Source organism: Melanotaenia boesemani, chromosome 5, assembly GCF_017639745.1.
Source record: "Melanotaenia boesemani isolate fMelBoe1 chromosome 5, fMelBoe1.pri, whole genome shotgun sequence".
Taxonomy (NCBI): domain Eukaryota; kingdom Metazoa; phylum Chordata; class Actinopteri; order Atheriniformes; family Melanotaeniidae; genus Melanotaenia; species Melanotaenia boesemani.
The window spans coordinates 32,437,605-32,453,673 of NC_055686.1; the positions used below are offsets into that span (position 1 = coordinate 32,437,605).

Genomic DNA, 16,069 nt, shown 5'->3' on the forward strand with positions numbered 1-16,069 from the left:
TGTTTTAGTTGTGTAGTTTGTCGGCCACCGATGTCCAGTTGGTCCACCAGCAGCAGTTTATCAGTGTAAATCAGGAAGTCCCACAGGATAGTAGGAGGTGGAAATGTACACTAGCGTTCAAAAGTTTGGGGTCACTTTGTCATGGGATTCAATAGGGAAGTGACCCCAAACTTTAGAATGGTAGTGTACATCTGAGAAGAAACTGTTAGGTAGACTGTCAGACGTTGAAAGCACATGGATTTAAATTACCTGGATATCTCATATCAGTCTCAGATAAACCTGTAAAGCACGTTTTTAGACAGTTCGAGAACTTTGGGTTTTCCCCTAGTCATTTAAAAAGAAAATGAACTAGTTCAAGGATACTTTATTGCCTATAGTGAACAGTCAGCACATAAATGTTATTAGGACTTGTAATCAGTTATGACTGAGTCTGTGTTCAGTAATAATCTAGGTGTCTAAAACTGAATGACTTCTTCTGTCCTGCGTTCAGACTACCTCTTAGAATCTAAGTTCCTTTATTTATGTACTGCCCATATTTACTCATATACTCATAGTCCACACCCAACACGTACACTCAGTCATGTTCCCAAACGAGAGGAGCACGCCACCCTCCAGCCTCCAGTTTTCATGCCTCCGCTCCTAAAAGAGCTGGAAGCGAAAGTAAACCTGATTTTGCTCCTTTCCTCTTTAACAAACAGAAGGTTTTGAAACCAGACGGCGGTCTTCAGGACAGTTTCAGAAGCGAGAAAAGTCTGTTTTTTCCACACTAAAAGAAGAAGAAAAGCGAAGAAGAAGAAGAAGTTCGAAATAAGTAGAATAACAAGATGTTTAAAAGTTTGGGACTTGTCGTGTTTAATTTTCTCCTTTTAGCAGCTGCAGCCACAAGAGGTGAGACAATCTTTGTATACATACCGTTTATTGTTTTAGTTTGTTTATTTGTTGAAAAAAAAAAAAAAAAGTTTTTCCCAGACATCCATGACCCAGGTTATCTGATACAGTTCCCAGTAGTGACGTAATAACAAATCTCCGACCTCACGTGACGTATCCAGGAAGATGGATCATTTAAAGTTTTTTTCCACCCAATGTTACAATAAAAAAGTTGACATACGCAGCAGAAGGCGTAGATTTATGTTTGAGATACAAAACACAGTCGCCGTAACCGTTCTTAAATATACATACACACGATTGCTATTTTCCCACAATGGTCGGAAACGGGATTTTTCTCACGGCACCAACCGGAAAAATAACAGCACTGATGTTTGCCAGCAGCTTGTTTGGTGGTCTGATTTTCCCCAGACATGTCCTAAAGGCATAGCTGCTTTTCCAAATATAGATGGATCCAGGAATAGGAATTACAGGAACTGGCCAAATAAAATAAATAAATAAACCTGTAGATCAAAATGATGAAGTTGTGTTTATCTCTAATATATTTCTCTTTTTCTCTGCATTAAATAAAGTTTTACCACCAGAAAATCTATCCCAGAGGTGGATTGCTGCCTTTGAATCTGAGTTGTCCTGGGAGCCACCAAAGCATTCAGTGACAAAGTGCACATATACGGCACAAGTAGAACCAAGGGACCCAGACTATGCTGAATACTCTGTAAGTATAAAGATATTTACTGTTTTAGAAAAGGAAATATTTTAAGCTCATGTGTGTCTTGTGCCCAGTTTTCTTTCTTCTTTTTATAGGTCTAATTAAAAATTTAATAAAATATTCCGCTATGTCTAATAATGGACATGAATACCTAAAAGAAAAGAGAAGAAAAAACTACTTATGGAGCAGTGTACTTCAGATTCTTTAATTTATTTAAATTTTCCCAGAATCTGATTGTATTTAATCATACATGTCAAGTTAACACCAATTCCAAATAATTGTGATGTGGCCATCAGATTCACAATAAGCTCATATTTTCCATTAAATGCTAAAATGAAGTTTCAACATTTCATATGTTGTTTATGTTCTACCAGAAATAAAATATGGGTTGATGACATATTTCACAAAGTGTCACAATTTCTTGGAATTGGGGTTGTAAATAACTCCAAATCAAAATCTGACTTTCATGGAGAAAGAAAATTTTATATTTTATTTTACTTTGATTTTATAGAAGAAAGTATGAAGCAGTATTTAATGTTTGTTTTTTGTAATCCTCGTTTGTTGATTTAATCAATTTAAAGAACAAAATTCTGTTTTTCTTCAAACAATAAATTCTTTTAACCTTACTGAGACAGTTTTTGTTCAGCTCATAACCACGGTCAGACTCTAGACCAGCGCTATTCAACTTGGTCCCACGAGAGCCACTGTCCTGCAGGTTTTAGATGTTTCCCTGCTCCAACACACCTGACTCAAATTAATGGGTCATTCTGTAGAATGTGATAGGCTGATACTGACTTTTTAAAAACCTTCTTCTTTATTTGTGCTTTCCTCACCTATGTAAGACAGAGGAGCAACAATGGAAAAAGATAGGCTTCAGGTCTCATACAATAAAGTCTCTATTGTTCTGCTGTTTGTAAGGATTTTAAGTTAGTTTCTTTAGCCCAAATCATTAACACAATCTCACAAAATCTACCAATTGCTCTTTCAACATCATTCTCACACACCTTTTGAAAAACTTTACTGGATTCAGTCGGATCATCTAGTTTTCTTTAGAAAAAGCTCCTTTAAAACACTAACATCTTGGAAAAATTTCAGTCAGGCTTAAGAGCTTGTCATTGCACGTAATCTTCCCCACTCAAAGTCTCTTGTCTTTAGACAGTGGTAAATGTGTTGGTAAAAGCCATCGCACCCCACCTGCTATTGATCAGAGCCTTAGATGGTGTCAAGAGGAACGCAGTATCCAGGACAGCATGACTGAGTACTGCACCAGGGATACGACAAGATCAGCCAGTCAGACGTTCCCAGCTTCCTTCCATTTGGAAGGAATCATGCTGGCTAAAGATCCAGGGCAGCTGTCTTCTCTGAAGTATTTCCTGATGCTTGACATGTTGGGATCAGTCAGCAGGAAACTTAGCTCTCGACAAGCTTTTCTTGCTCTGTTTATCTGTTTGTACGTACACACCTGCAAGTTCTCAGAAAACAGAAACTTGGCTTCCTGCTGCAGCATTTATTAAGAGCTCTGCTTGTAAAAGAAGTCAGTAATGTGTTCAAGGATCCTGTTAGAAATATTCTCCCAAACCAGCGACAACTCATCCATGCCATCATTTGTAGCTTGGGTTGAGATTGATGCTAGCTGTGTTAGCTACAACAAAAGCCAAAGTCTCAGGGAATCCTGGTCTTTGGCTTTTTATGGATGATGGCTGTAAGTAAAAACACAAGGTTGGTGAATAAGGAGAGACTATCAAAATACTCTGAACACGTAGCTTGGAGGAGCATTTGAAAACAGATCTTTGAAACACCCAAGAAACATTCAAGCCAGTCTCCGCACCTGATTGAAGATAAGCTTAGAATTGTACTCCTCCTCTATATGCACTGAAATTCCTCCACTTCCTCCCTCTTCCTTCCTGATGATATCCTGCACGTTACAGGGAGAAATATGCTAATTCTTTACAATCGTTCTTTGTGGAACAATGTTGTTTAACAGTTAATTCAAAACGTGAAATATCTTGGGTTCATAGAGTCTGCAAATTAAATGCAAAAATCATTGTGGCTCTATTTTAAAATAAACAAACAAAACAAACAAAGAAAAAGTGCCTCTAGAGTATTAAACTACTTTAACCCATGTCTGTAATGTTGAATTTGTAGCACTGACTGTATTAAATTCTGTACTGGTGCTTTAAGGTGTGACACATGATTGCATAATGTCTTTAATGGAATAAATATGTTTGCTCAGTGTTTTTCACAGTTTCTTTCTGTTATTAAAGCCCGATTTGACGACCCACAAGTACAGTGTCTACATGATAATGGATGGAGGATTTCTGCAGTGGTCTGTTACAACACATTGTAATGGTAGTGATAGTGAGAAAGCGGTCCTCACCGTCAGCTACCCAGGTAGCCATTTTCTGCTTCAGTTTAAGTGCTTTCATGCAGAACGAACCTCTGACTTCATGAAATATTGGCTTTTTTAACCACATATTGCCTGTTAATGAAGATTTGTGTATGTGTTTCTGTTCCCCCCAGAGCTGGTGAAAGACATTGAGTGCTACAGCTATAACGCTACTGCAGCTCGCTGCTCCTGGTCCCAAAAGAGTGACACTCCTGATCTCCGCTTTTTCTATCAGTATGCATATTTTTTACTTTTTTATGTTCATGTTTAGTCTGAAAGCTGATACTAAGAAGAAAGGATGTTGACTCAGTATACTTGGTATCATGAAATACACTATTGGACAGTGTAAACTGCAATGCTGTTTTGCAACACTTCCTGATACACACCAGTGAGGTTGTTTTATCATGGACTTCAGGGAAATGAACTGGTGTTCATTTAAGGCTAAGTCCCTTGTTAATGATACGTTTTTATTGGCTGCACACAAGGACTTTTGAGTACTGTGGGAGTCTTGTATGTTTTGGGACCAGACCCATTTTTGGCCATGTAACCCAAAATGAGGAGGAGGAAAAATTGACTCCAGCCAACTCTGACCTCCAACAGTTATAATAGCTCAGCACAAGGCAGCATGAGAAACCACACAGAAATCAAGAGGTTGCATTTGTCTCACTCATCACTGAACACAATTCATTCCTTATATTTTGCACTCACGTTCACTAACACACATGCGTCGACTGTGTTGTCCTCACCTATAGCTACAGTTACGTTTTTGTAAACGTGTTGCTGGTGATGTTTCTCTCAGTTTGTTTTCCTATGGGTGCTCCAAATGATTGTCTGCTTTATTTTCTTTCAGCAGCTGTAGGATGTTTTCCGTTAAGTCTCTTTCCAGGTTTAGCAGCTGGATGGCTGGTTTCTCTGTTTGTTTGTATAGTTGTTGCTGTTGTTTTTTCTATGCATTGAATCTTTTTAACTGTCTTCACTCTCCCCGTATATTTTTCCCCTCGTCAAGGCCAGCATAAACATGTAACCTGACAATAATCAAAATAAAGAACAATATTCAAATATCAAGGAGAGCCTTATGTGCAAAAATAAGCTATCTTAAGAAAGAAAGCCCCATTTGAACCCTCCCTCCTGCTTGAACCAGTGACCTTGCTATGGGCAGCAGTGCTAACCATTAGACCAGCCATCTCTATATAAAGAAAAAAAAACCTACCTAACTTGAGAAGATTCAGACTATAATAAAGTGACCAGAGCAGTAAGATAATTACTCTTGTTAAGATTTCCTGAAATAAGAAAATAATTCTCTTGTTCTTGTTAGTACCTCAGTCTCAAAACAAGTTCAAAAAGACTTTTTGGTTGAGCATAAGATTGTAAGACTTGGTTAGATATAAATTTTTTTGCAATGAATTTCCTTCCATTAATATTCATTAATATCCTCCTAGCCATGTCATAACTTTAGGACACCCACTGCTGGGTGGGCCAGTAAAACCACATATCTGAAGCAGGCAGCTCTTACGCCAGAAATAGCTGCTAAAAAGGAAGAGACCTGGCAGAGCAGATATCAGTTATGTCTACGCAAAGACTAAAAGTTAATTCTTTGCAGCATGCTATTCAAAGGCAGAGTGAAAAAGACTGCATGATGAGTAGATGATCAGAGAAAGTATGGAGAAAAAAGTTGACTCAATATTACTGTGGGTGTGTAATACATGATTAGCAACTTTAGGTACTTGCAAATGTGTGTTCAAATGCACATACAGGTATTTAGAAATTAGCACAAATAATCTCTTACACACATTTTTTTTTACCTTTAGGATCACAAATCTAAGTTTCGTATTCAACAAAGCTCCTACCCATACAAACCATTCAATACATGTCCACAAATCGTCTGGTATGTACGAACAAAACTGTATTTAACTTAACGCCTGAATTCACTTACAGTGTATAAAAACAAAGAGAGTATTTTTCCATCTTTAATCAAAAGCTCAGTTGTTTGATTTGAGAGCAAGATTTCTTGTTTCCACACTCAAATATAATTTTGCAGTCTCTCAAAACTCTGCTCTCACACTCACAAAGTCTCTTCTTGCTCTCAAATATATCGTTCTTCCTTTCAAAACTCTGCTCCTCTTTCTAAGTTTAGTGTTGCAGGTTTAAATCTCCTGTGCTCAAGCTTGGTCTCGATCCCTCAAACTTACACATTCACCGCGCCCTCGAAAGTGGTTAAGCACAGATCAGAGTGCACGAGAGGTTTTGAGATTCTTTTCACTCTTTTAGGTGCCTCATTGTTTCGTACGTGCTGGTGGAAAGCTGGGTCATCTGGATGTTTTTTGGATTTTCTTTTTGTTTAGTCTTATTAATTTATTTGGTTTTATCTCTATTAGCACTCTTTAAGCTTCATTTGTGTGGAATATGATCAATTTTCTTTATGTTTTAAAGGTTAGTGTCTGAGAATGAGAATGACTTCATCTCAGACTTAATGGAATGCGCTTCCTACGTGACTGAAGGTGTCCAGACCAGTTGTAATCTGCAGGCGAACACCTCCTTTAACATCCTTATCATGTTTAATGGGACAGTGAACAACACATCTGTTAGAAACACCTTTGAGAGAAAGACAATTAAAAACGGTATGTAGTCGCTGCTCAGTTGTGGTGTACAATAAAAATGCTCTTAAGAAAAGTGTTGAAATATGCTGCACTTCCTTTTTTAGTTTCATATAAGAGAAGCTATTTTTCTCCTATTTGAAGCTAAAAAAAATCATAGTACCAGGGCATTACACTACTCACAAAAGTTAAGGTGTTAGTTGGCTTTTTCTAGGATGTAAGAATGAACCTAAAATGTACTATAACCTTTACTAGAGAAGTTGAATTGACTGTCATGCTTAAGTATTTATTGCACAACATGTTCTCTAACAAGATAACAAAAAAACAAACAAAAGAATTTTCTGAAGCTTACGACGTAGTATTAGGGCCACAAAAATTATTAAACACGCTTCAAGAATAAAGTCTGAATTTTATGAGAAAACAGTTGTAATATTTTTACCAGTCGTAAAATTATGACTTTCTTCCTCGTAATATTACGACTTTATTCTTGTAGAATTACGACTTTTTTTCTTGTAAGACTACTTTTTATTGTAAAATTACAACTTTATTCTCGTAATTATATGACAAAATATATGAAAAATATTTTCTTTATGTGGCCCTAATTCTCTGTCGTAGTAATAGAGCACTAAATGTTCTGGTTCCTTAACATCTTGTATCTAAACACTCCTCTTCATCATTTAGACTTCATCAGACCAAGACCACCCCTAACAGCTGACAAGTTACTGAGACATTTATTTTTATATTTTAATAAATTCTCAGAGATAAAGGAATTACTATTGCATGATTATTCCTAAATGTCATATTATATTATCGGTGCAACATGAACTTTTTACATTTTCTGTAAATTTCCCCTAAAGTTGAATATCCCTAATGTGAGTAGTGTATGTTTGGGGATTAGTGTCTGAGTGGGATCCAGTCCCAAAAGACACATTTTCAGAGGGCATGAACGATTCTGCATAGGGCAGTGGGTTTTCCAGTAGATTTTTCACCAGCCTTGGAGTTATTTTAATGTTTATAATGTTTCTCTGTGTGCAGTGAAGCCACCTCCCCTCACATGGAGCGTTACAAAAAGTGGGACCAAACTCAATATTAGCTGGGTTGCTCCAGATGTCTTGAGGTCGTCATCCTGGAAATATAGAATTGATTACACTGAGTGCAATAAGATGAAGGTAGGAGACAACAATACTATGCATGAACTTAGCACAAAAAGTAAAAAAATTAGTGTTTGGATTATTTATTTGCTGTAACAATTCTTCCTGGCAATAAATTGGATAGAAAGCCTGTTGATTTTCTTTTTTAAATTGAGTTATGTTTGTGGAATGAGCAGCAGAGCTGAGTCTGTGGGTTGCTTCTTGTACACCGGAGCCTCATTTATCAAACTGTGCGTAGCAAAGCAAACTAGAGGTGGCGCAAAAAGGAAATGCTGCACACTTCTACTTTCAGATTTATAAAAGTGTGCGCCTGTTTCCGTTTATAAATCACAATCAACTCTAAAGCGGGCGAACATGATGGAACGGCTTCCCACGCCCACATGGTGGCTATAAATGGTCAGGTGGACACCTGTGATACATATCCACCACATCATTTGCATGATGGCTCGGGAGGGAAAAAGAGTTAAGAAGTGGAATTTTTCTGGGTGTGAGACTGAGATCCTGATGGACCACTTTGACAAACGTAAAAATGTTTAACTGGTGGACACAGCGTGGGCATTATTTGTGTCAGAAAGGCAGAATAGTGGCAGCAGGTGGCAGATGCTGTCGTCACAGTGTCAGAAGGGAAGGTATCTCAGTCGGTGGAGCTTCTGTCTCCCATGTGTGAGATGGAAGTTAGATTCCCAGAGTGGTGAATCGCTTTGAAGAAAAGCGTCTGATAAATTATAGTAATGATGCCGATAATGTAGTCATTTGTTTTAATTTATAAAATTGGGACAACAATAAAACAAAAAAGCCTTGTGTAAGAATAAATAAAAGAAAATCCACCTCTTGTGTGTTTCATTAGCGTTGCTTCTAGACCTCCAGCCTCCAGTCTGCATCCCACTCTGCTGAATGACTTTCACACTGACATGCTGGCAGCAGATTGTCACCCCATTTAGCTGGACGTATTTTATAACATGTAAGTTCTGTTTCACAATGACAGAACATAATTTAGTGGTTGAGGTTTTTCCCTTTTTCCCCGAAAACACTACCCCACATCACATGTTAGAAATTAAAGCAAACAGCTTAAATATCTAACATGTGGTGCGAAAAATAAAAGTGGATTGTGCACAAATGTCTCACATTTCACAGCATTTCCTCGATTTTATTCTGTACCGGTGGTGTCTAGATTATGTGCGCGCGGATGGGTCAGAGTTGTCGTGAGGGTAGGAACATTCGCTTGTCAAGTTTGGTTTTCATAAATCGCAAAAGTTGACTATATTTGGCATACGCTGGGTTTTTTTTCCTACGCAAGCTTGATAAATAAGGCCCAACCATGTACCTGACTGGTGTCATGGACCTGCTGCACAAAGGGCTGATTACTGTAATAGCTTCCTGTGGCAGCGGTCAACCACACTGGCTGACTTGCAACAACTAAGAATAGGATGCATGAGGAGGAGGTGCCAGGGTGTTGGGCACCTTTTTATCAAATGAAGAAACTGTTATATTACCAATATGTTTTGTTTTCTTCAGACTTCGACCATCCAATCCAAAGTACGACACCACACAAGAGTCAATAGCAGAATCAGCTGTTTGGCATTAGCAATAAAGATTTGGCAACCCGCATACTTAACTCATCCCACACATGCATTTTCCTTACAAATGTGGCTCCATTTAAAAGGGAAAAAAACAGAACCTATAAGATTTATTGCCATGAAGGATTGTTACAACAAAGAAATCATCCACCAAACACTTATTAACTGATTTTCTTTGTGCAACATTTATATGCACTGCACACACGTGCATAGAGAATTTAATTCCTGGATGTTTTGTTTAGTTAAAGTGTCAAATCTTTTTGCAGGATTTGACTGTAGTGGAATCAACATCCTATCAGATTAATCTGGTTCCTCACTGTCGGTACTGCATGTCTGTTGTAGCCCAGAGCAGCGCAGGCAGCACAGCACCGGGTAAACAGATTTGTATTGGTATGTTGCTTTTCTCCTTTTTCCTGTGTTTTAAATCTCTTTCTCTTAAAAACACACAGTAATGTGTTTTATCCTCATGAATGTGATATTGTTTATAAAAGTTTCTGTAAAAGTACTCCATAAAACACAAGAAACAAGGTAATTGTTTTGTTTCTATTAGCTGACTAAGCTGCTGTGAATGTCTTTGCAGATGAGCAAGGCAGCAACTTGGTGTACATTGCAGTTTTCATTCCTCTGGTGTTTGCTTCTATGGTGCTGTTCGCATTTGTGTGTTACAAGAAGTATGTCATCTTCTTTTTTTTCCAGATTTCTTAATGTATCTCAATATTCTCCTCGTCTTTCTCTAACGTTATGAGGTAGTGATATGATGTTGTCTTTACAGGAATAAGGACAGTGTCTTCCCCAAAGTGCCACAACCTCGGGATCTCCTTAGCGATCTTTCTAACAACAACAACGAGGTAACTTTATGATTTTTGACTAACTTTTGATATGATTTGCTTTTCTCTTGGTGGTTGTAAACCCGGCTTTAGGTAACATTTTGCATACTTAAACCTGGTTCGCAGTCCTGGTTTCAGACATGTTTATTCCACTTTTTTTATTTTAAATGAATGCATTTAAACATTTTTATTTATTTGTTTATATAACTGGGACAGTGAAGGGTCAGGAAAGTCAATTAAAGTCAATAAAATAAAAAAAATGATAAAGTAAGAAGTAATAAACATAACAACGCACATATTGACAACACAAGAATGAAAAATCTTCCTATAACCTTTTTTTTTTTAAAATTGATGATCCTTAAAGATGGAACACTTTCTTAGAACAGGAGATATTATTCCAGAATTTACTTCTGTTTAGCCGGTCCAAACGCAGTATGTCTAAAGATCCGTTCATGCTCGACACAGAAGGCGGACAGTTTCGTCATACGCCGCCACCTCACCCTGCGTCTTTACGTTTCCATCAGTAATAAGTCAGTCCATCCACAAGCGGGCAGTGCCGAGTTCGGAGTACATTTCCGTGTTATACAGTCTTTCTTGAAAAGCTCACGCAATTTCTACAGTTGTGCTCGTCTTCAAACTTCTTCTGCTTTTTAGTTCCCTTCCTGTTCCTCTTCTTCTTCTGTGGGTTGTTTGTTCCCTGGTCACATGCCAGCTGTTCTGCTCAGCACTGCCTCTGTGATTTCTGCTCCATCTTCTGTGTCTAGCCACGGATAGCTATGATCCCAGAAAACGGACCAAATTACGTGCGTAACCATGCAGAAGACAGAAGAAACTGTCCGTCGTCTGCATCCAGCATAAATGGGCCTCAAAGCCCTGTTTCCATCAAGGGGTTCAGCTCTGAACGGGATGGTTTGGTTCTGTAAATCCTGATTTCTGTTATGTTTCCACAGTCAACCACACCCTAACCTGGTAAGAGGGTTGTAAGGTGGATAGTAATAGAGCTAAGTAATAGCAGGAAGTCTTGTTATTGTCCCTCAAGCAACGCCTTCCTTGAATTATAAGACAGAAGAATGTGACAGAAAAACAAAGGAGAATGGTGGCATGTGGCTTTAAACAAAAAAATCCACCATAAATTTAAACGTGGAACCGCTATGTTCTTATTGCAGAGCCACACAGGAAGTGATGATTATTTTGACCAATCAGTGCACTGCAGTGTGCCAAGGGTTGGTAGGACTGAGACCCCAACAGAAGGGTCCCAAAAAAGTAGGATGGCTCTCATTGGATAATCTGGCACCTTTCCCAGTTTTTGCCTGTGGAAACCTGTACCGTACCAAGCTGGACCTGTTGGTGGAAATGGTGGCCTTGGTATCGCTGTCAGGCTTCTACTTTATGACCTAAACTTTTTAAACTATATGTATAATATTTATCTTAAATGACAGACATGATTGTAGATGTGTGTGATCATGGCATGGATGCTGGTTCTTGACAGTCTGCTTTCAGATTCAGGCATCTGCACTTTGGAGGGTCAGATTTTTAAGTTTTTTTTAGAGAATAGAAATATCAAATAATGTTGTTAAATATGGTTTTAACACTTTTGTTTCTTCCTCCTTTCTTTAGAGCCCTCACTTCTACGTGTACTGCCCAATAGAGGACGAAGTGAGCTGTGAAGTCACTCTGGTGGCGGATTTCCAAACCAGCAAACCAGACTGTTGACACGTCTGATGTCAAACGTTTCCAAAGAACCACCTTCTTCATTCCCACGCATTGTGAACAAACAGTTCATCAGAAATCCAACGTCACAAGCAGTTCTCGCTGGTTTTTCTAGACCAGGTAATGCAGAGCCAAACTGAAACCTTAATTCAGACTGTACAAGAAGAGCGCACGTCAAGTCCCACAAGTTTCTTTTTATAGCCATGAATTATAACACAAGTCATGTTAGGGGATTTAGGACTGTAAGGATAGAGAAGCCAATATTTCAGCAAGAGCAGCTAGAATCCTGTACACACCATCCCATTCTTCTTGCTGGCGATATTTTGCACTGAAACGGCCCAGCTGGGAACAACTGGGAGGCTTTTAAAGATGCTTTGGACATGAAAAGCATGGCATCATCAGATATGGATGGAATAGAGATGGAGGTGCATCAGCTCCACATCTGTGTGCCGACAGTTGCTGAGTCAGCTCAACTCACACAGACATCTCCGTTTTTTTCTTTGGAAATATGTTTGTATTTGCAGCTTTTTTTTAGTATTTAAGTATTAATCTGCCTTTTGCAAGTCTGCTCCACGTCTTAGAGGCTTTGGTTCATCATGTTGAGACCAGGTTGCTTTTAATACTAACTTTAATGTGCTGCTTTAAAAATGTCTTTGTATGATCGGGGTGTGGATCTACATCCATCCAGCGGTGAACAAGCTTATTAGAAAAATCATTAAAAATGTAAGTAATCATTTGTTTGACAGACTTGAGAAAAACACGTTTCCATTGGCTTTGTTCTGATCTAAATTGTGGTGTTTTTTTTTATTTTAATGTCTGATAACTGAACTCAGGAAAATCACAAATATTTTCTGTGATTTGATCTGAACGGACGCGATTGTGTTCAATCAGCTTGTGATGTCAGCAAATATCGAATTGATGTTACCTAACATGATCGAACGTGCGATAGGTTTTATCAGCCAAGGTGGAAGGAGCTCATGAGAGTCCTGTCGTCCTGAGACTCATTCAACACACACACACAGTAATTTAATATAAAAATATATTTTATGATTTATTTTTTTGTTTTTTATTCATTTTGGTTTTTTATCTTTTATCTTTTTATTTACGCGCATTACAACGAGTCACAGGTATCTGGAACTGAAGAATACAGGATTTCACATTATGATGGAGGCAACGTTTCAACATGTTAAGTACACACGTGTACATTTTCACATATGTGTAGTAATCCTGAACTTACTCATCTCACAATACAACCTGAAGTCGGATCTGTCGCGTAAGAAAGACAGAAACGATGGAACAAGTTAGCTCCCTGCTTTAGAGAAGTTTTATAAACATAATAAATTCAACCTGGTTGTGAAATTAGAGATTACAGTTACTTTTACTAAACATTACAATTAATTTCTTCTGTCATTTTCACATTTACTTCAACGATCCCACGGCCCAGATTGGACCATCTGGTGGGCCTGTTTAGTCCCCCGTGCCTTATGTTTGACACCCCTGATCTAGAAGTATGTAATGCTGGGACGATTGAGGACATTTTCTGAAAACACCACGGTTTGTTTACAAAACTCTCTAAAGATTACTGTGAAAGTCCCGGGCTCAGGATCACACTGATTCTGCAGGAACTCTGTATGTTCAGGACTTTAGATGCACTTTAGATCTTTTCACTTTAACACAAAGAGAGAAAACAAAGTATTTCCTCCTCGTTATGGCTTGAAATGGTTAAGGAATAAGTTCTGTCCACAGGTGGTTAAAGAGCAGGTTATGAGGACAGATGGTGATGTCTTATGTGGTCTGATGGTTACCCTCAAGACTGCTGTTAGACCATCACCCTCAACACTCCAGACCAAACGTTGAAGTAGAGTAATTAGCAGCTTGGACACGTTTGCTCAGTTAAAATTCTCCTGAAGAATGTTATATTGTCCATGTTTATGCGTTATTAAAATAGAGTTGTATTCAAAGTGCATTTAGATCTTGCTGCTGCTTGTCATTTTATTATATTAGCTGCATTAATTTAGCTGAATGTCTTACTAGTCACGTTTTTTTTTGTATTTTTATTGAAGGATTTTGCAACAGGCTTGGAATTATTCCAGAAAGAGGAGCTATGTGACAATGCAGTCACTATTAGAGCATTTTGGCACTGTTGCTCATCTCTGATAAATGAAGAGGCAACGCCCAGGCGGTGGTTTCTGTTTTCTTACATAACATAACCCCCACCTGCTGGCTTTCCACATGGAGCGGCTCACAGCTCCTGCTCCCGTTGGATGGGTCACCACACAGGCAGAGAGGATGTGGCCTGAAAATGTAAACACAAGAAGCCGAATCTGGAAACAAAAATCATCCAGTCGGCTAACCTGGAAGAAATGTTTGTAAATCTGATTAACACAGCATTTTCATGTAAATGTAGATTTAATGTATGAGATGCATCATTTTTGTGTATTGTCTGGAAAGCAAAAAGGTGGATGTTTCATTTTCAAATGTCACATTTTATACGGTTTTTACTAATTTGAAGCAAGTTATAGGAAATGTTTTCTAAAACCAGATGTTATATATGTTATGTTTTTATACAATTTTAGTTTTTTACAAGGTATTTTTTTTCCTTCAAGCCACTTTCTTTCATCTTAAGATGACATGTTGCACACTGTAAGCAAGAATGTGAAAAAGTTGAGTTTTGAGTTTCAAAATGTGTTGTACAAAAAAAAAAAAAAGGAAAAAAGAAAGCAAATAAATCCTAAAGTTTTCTGAAAATATATTTTGGTTTCTTTTTTAAATATTACATTTAGAAATGGCATCAGTACTTTGTTGTTCAGAGGAAAAACTGAAGAGGAATAACTCTGAGCCACATGAAGTTTCTAGTAGAAAACGAAGATCTAGCAGTTTTCAGAAAAAGTTTCTTCTAACGTCAGAAGACGTGAAGAAAGAAAGAAATCGGAAGTTACGAAATGGGATTATAGTTGCAACATTTTGACGCTTAAGGGAGTTTTTCTTATGCAACTCAACAGTTCTTTTTATGAGAAAGATCTCACTTCCTTTAAACTGCAATCATCTATTTCTTACACTATCACACAACATTTTACCCCCAAAACAATTAACATGTCATATTTAAATGTCTGCATTTATTTTTTTTTTAAAGTATCCTTTCCAGAAATTTGTCCCTGACTTAGATGTTTACCCGTTGGGCTGTGTATGGGTCTTGGTGCTCCTATTTGCAAGGGAAATGTCTGTACATGTGTCTCCATGATGCCAAAACCTGGATTTACTCTACCAGCAAGTCCCTGACATCCACTGTGTGGATATTTGGAGTGGAATCTGTGTCACATCCCAATAAAGGCTGTATAGAAGCTGTGTAACTGGTTTTCTGATGCAATGTGGGGGTAATTCCAGTATAGCTTACAACAATGCTGACCAAAGTGCTGCACAGGAAAATAAAAAGATAAAAAAAAAAAATGTCCAGGGGTAAAATATAGCAACACTGGGGTAGTGGGCTCTTTCTGCCTTGAACTTTTTAGAAATCTGACTGCAGCATTTTGCTGTAGGTGACCATAGGCCTGACTGATCCCGAACATGAGCGCAGAACAGTAGTCAAGTCTGGAAATTACAAGAGCACGGATGACTGTTTCTAGATTTTTTTTTCCTAATAAATTTAGCTTATTATTTATTTATTTATTTATTTATTTATTTGCCAATCTTCTCAGCTGAATTTGACCATAGAGTAACATGGCTGCCAAGTTTTAAACAGGCATCCTTTCTAACGCCTGAATTTGTAATGAGGAATTTTTATATTGTTTGTTTGTTTACTTTGGTTTTTACAGATAATTTTCTCGGATTGTCTGCAACTTTAACAAGACAGTCTACCTTTAAACAAGAGCTCTGATAGGACCTATTCGACTGAGCAGCTTCATGATGAAAAAGTGTTATGCTCATTTTAGAAAAACGCTTTTCGCGTTGTAGCATTTCCATAATAAAAGATATCATAGATTATAGTACATATCCGCGCATCATCCATAGTTCACTCAACTTTTATTTTGTAAACCTAAACTCTTAACTTCCTGTTATACATCTGTTAGCTTGACCTACCTCTTATTACAGGGTGTAGCTAGAGCTCCATCTGGTGGTCAATGTTGGCAAAGCAAATATGGCGGCTATGACTGGTCCTGATGCTGCAGGGATGCAGATACAGGGAAGATGCGTGATATGTAAACTATGCCAGCTTCCTGCGATGTTGGCGCA

General features: G+C 38.0%; 1 protein-coding gene across 1 annotated transcript; it reads left to right on the plus strand.

Annotated features, from left to right (window-relative positions):
- Positions 1-587: 587 nt before the first annotated feature.
- Positions 588-14,726, plus strand: il13ra1 (interleukin 13 receptor, alpha 1). The gene is made up of 10 exons (XM_041985461.1): positions 588-888; positions 1,458-1,600; positions 3,859-3,985; positions 4,115-4,214; positions 6,411-6,598; positions 7,610-7,743; positions 9,569-9,692; positions 9,883-9,973; positions 10,075-10,150; positions 11,747-14,726. The coding sequence occupies exons 1-10, from the start codon at positions 825-827 to the stop codon at positions 11,840-11,842; spliced, it is 1,143 nt and encodes a 380-aa protein (XP_041841395.1). The 5' UTR covers positions 588-824; the 3' UTR covers positions 11,843-14,726.
- The last annotated feature ends 1,343 nt before the right edge of the window (positions 14,727-16,069 follow it).